Raw genomic sequence first — 2,213 nt, 5'->3', positions numbered from 1 at the left:
CTGTCCCTCAATGCTGCCTGTTCCACAGCTGGTTATACCAGTAACGAAGGGCCTGGAGCCGCTGCCTGTGTCCCCTGGAGCTGCTTCCCTGGGATCTGGCCCAGGCCAAAGCCGGCCTGCACTGACCTCCCCTGGAAGCAAGGACTGGAACTGGCCAGTCTGGCCCTTCTGGGCAGCATTGATTGGGCTGATGAGTCCCAGCCAGGGGATATAAAGGAGAGCCCAGCTCCAGCAGAGGGTTTGGAGTGTGGTCTCTTGTGTGAGAGTGCAGGAAACCCCGTGCCCCCTGCTCCAGGCTGGGGAAGGTCCAGCCCTTTAAGCTATCAGGGCCTGGGGGGCCCCACAGTCACAGCTGAGAACAGGATTGTAACTTTTTGTTATTGTTCCATGCTTCTTCTTTGTGTTAAAAAGAATAAAGAGAGCCCTGAGGAAAGGGCTACAGACTGACCTGGACGTGCCTGATTGGCTCAGGCTGATGATCAGGTCCACCAGCCTTTGTGGGCCGACTAGAAGGCATTTAGAAACTATGGGAGTACGTGTGGTATAAGAGCCTACAGAGAACAGAATAGACAGGGAGAGAGCACATGTCAAGTGGGATGTGGGTGGGGAGGAGGTATGTGGAGCAGGACACGGGCAGGGAGGGAGGATGCATGGGGCAGGACACCAGCAAGGAGGGGATACATGTAGGGAGGTGACAAGTGGGGTGGGACATGGGCAAGGAGGGAATATGTGTGGGACATGTGGGGTGGGATGCGGGGGGGGGGATACACATGAGTAGGTGGGATGTGTGGTGTGGAATGCAGAGGGGATACACGAGGAAGTGGGATGGGTGGGATGCAGTGGGGGGGCAACATGGGGAGGTGGGACAGGTTGAGTGGGATGCAGGTGGGGGAAATACACATGAGGAGGTGGGATGCAAGGGGGGATACACATGGTGGGGTGCGATAGGCTGCAGGCAGGGAAACGCATGGGGAGGTGGGGTGGGATGCAGGGGGATACACATCGGGAGGTGGGATGGGTAGGGTGGGATGCAGGCAGGGAAACGCGTGGGGAGGTGGGACGGGTGGGGTGAGATGCAGGTGGGAGGATACATGTGGGGCAGGACCCAGACTGGGAGGGGAACCCCTACAAATTTCACATACTTCGGCTTGAAGCCAACATCTGTTTGGATGGCTGTAAAGGGGCCCCTGCGAGCACGTGGGATGGGCTGAGGCGAGAGGGGGGTCTCCAGGGAGGGCAAGGCAGGGCTCCTCACACGTAGTTCTTAAGGGCATAGCTCCCCAGGCTGGAGTGCTTCACCACTTTATACTTCATGGGGTATGGCGCATCTTGGCTGGGGGGGCAGGAGCAGCACAGTATGGCCCCCCCAAACACCAAGAGGGCACTTGCGGCCCAGCCCACATAGAGGGAAGCCCCCAGCTCCCTCTTTAAAGCCTCTGGCACCATGGGGTTGTAGAAGTTGCTGATGATGGTGTTGGCCGACCAGGACACAGGGATGAGCAGCCCAATCCCGGCCAGAATGAAGACAGCCCCGGCGGTGATGGAGATCTTGGCCTTGGCCTCCTTGTCATCGACGCACCTGGTGCACTCGGCCCCAAAGATGGCAATAAGGAGGGCAAGGAAGGACACCACAATGGAGACCACAACTAGGGCTCGGGCTGCCTGGAGGTCCGAGGAGAGGTCCAGCAGCGAGTCATAGACCTTGCACTGCATTTGGCCTGTGCTCTCGTACACACAGTTCATCCACAGCCCCTCCCAGAACACCTGGGCCACGATGATGTTGGAGCCAATGAAGGCCGTCACCTTCCACATGGGCAGCGCACAGGTCAGGATGGTGCCCAGCCAGCCCAGCACCGACAGGGCCAGGCCCCCCATCTGCACAGCCATCACCGTCATGGCTTACGGGCAAGTCACGCTCTCACCTTTGGAGACAGTGGGAAGAGCGAATTAGAGATGCTGCACTGCACACACACCCCGCAAACCGAATGCCGGTAATTTGTAGGAGGTGAAACCAGGGGCTGCAACAGCAGGGGGAGCTGGAGCAAGGCTCCAGATTAGGTGGTCAGACTCAGAAGACTAGGCTCTGCCACAGTCTCCTTGGGTGACCTTGGGCAAGTCACTCTGACCTTGCTGTGCCTCGGTTTCCCATCGCTACAATGTGAGAAGAAGTGGCACTTGGGGTCTTATGTTGGGCGTCTGCACCACAGGCCAAG

At 58.6% G+C, this 2,213-nt stretch overlaps 1 protein-coding gene across 1 annotated transcript; it reads right to left on the bottom strand.

Moving 5' to 3' along the window:
• Positions 1-926: 926 nt before the first annotated feature.
• On the bottom strand, positions 927-1,899 carry LOC112103088 (claudin-4-like). Its single transcript, XM_024194690.3, has one exon. The coding sequence runs from the start codon at positions 1,894-1,896 to the stop codon at positions 1,252-1,254; it is 645 nt and encodes a 214-aa protein (XP_024050458.1). The 5' UTR covers positions 1,897-1,899; the 3' UTR covers positions 927-1,251.
• Between the last annotated feature and the right edge of the window lie 314 nt (positions 1,900-2,213).

The sequence above is a fragment of the Terrapene carolina genome, unplaced genomic scaffold (assembly GCF_002925995.2).
Source record: "Terrapene carolina triunguis isolate 2854851 unplaced genomic scaffold, T_m_triunguis-2.0 Scaffold454, whole genome shotgun sequence".
Classification (NCBI taxonomy): Eukaryota; Metazoa; Chordata; order Testudines; family Emydidae; genus Terrapene; species Terrapene triunguis.
Note: the sequence above shows the minus strand (reverse complement) of the source record. Positions and strands in the feature narration are given on the sequence as shown.

Coding starts and splice junctions, on each gene's coding strand:
- LOC112103088 (XM_024194690.3), bottom strand. CDS start 1,896: ATGACGGTGATGGCTGTGCAGATGGGGGGCCTGGCCCTGTCGGTGCTG.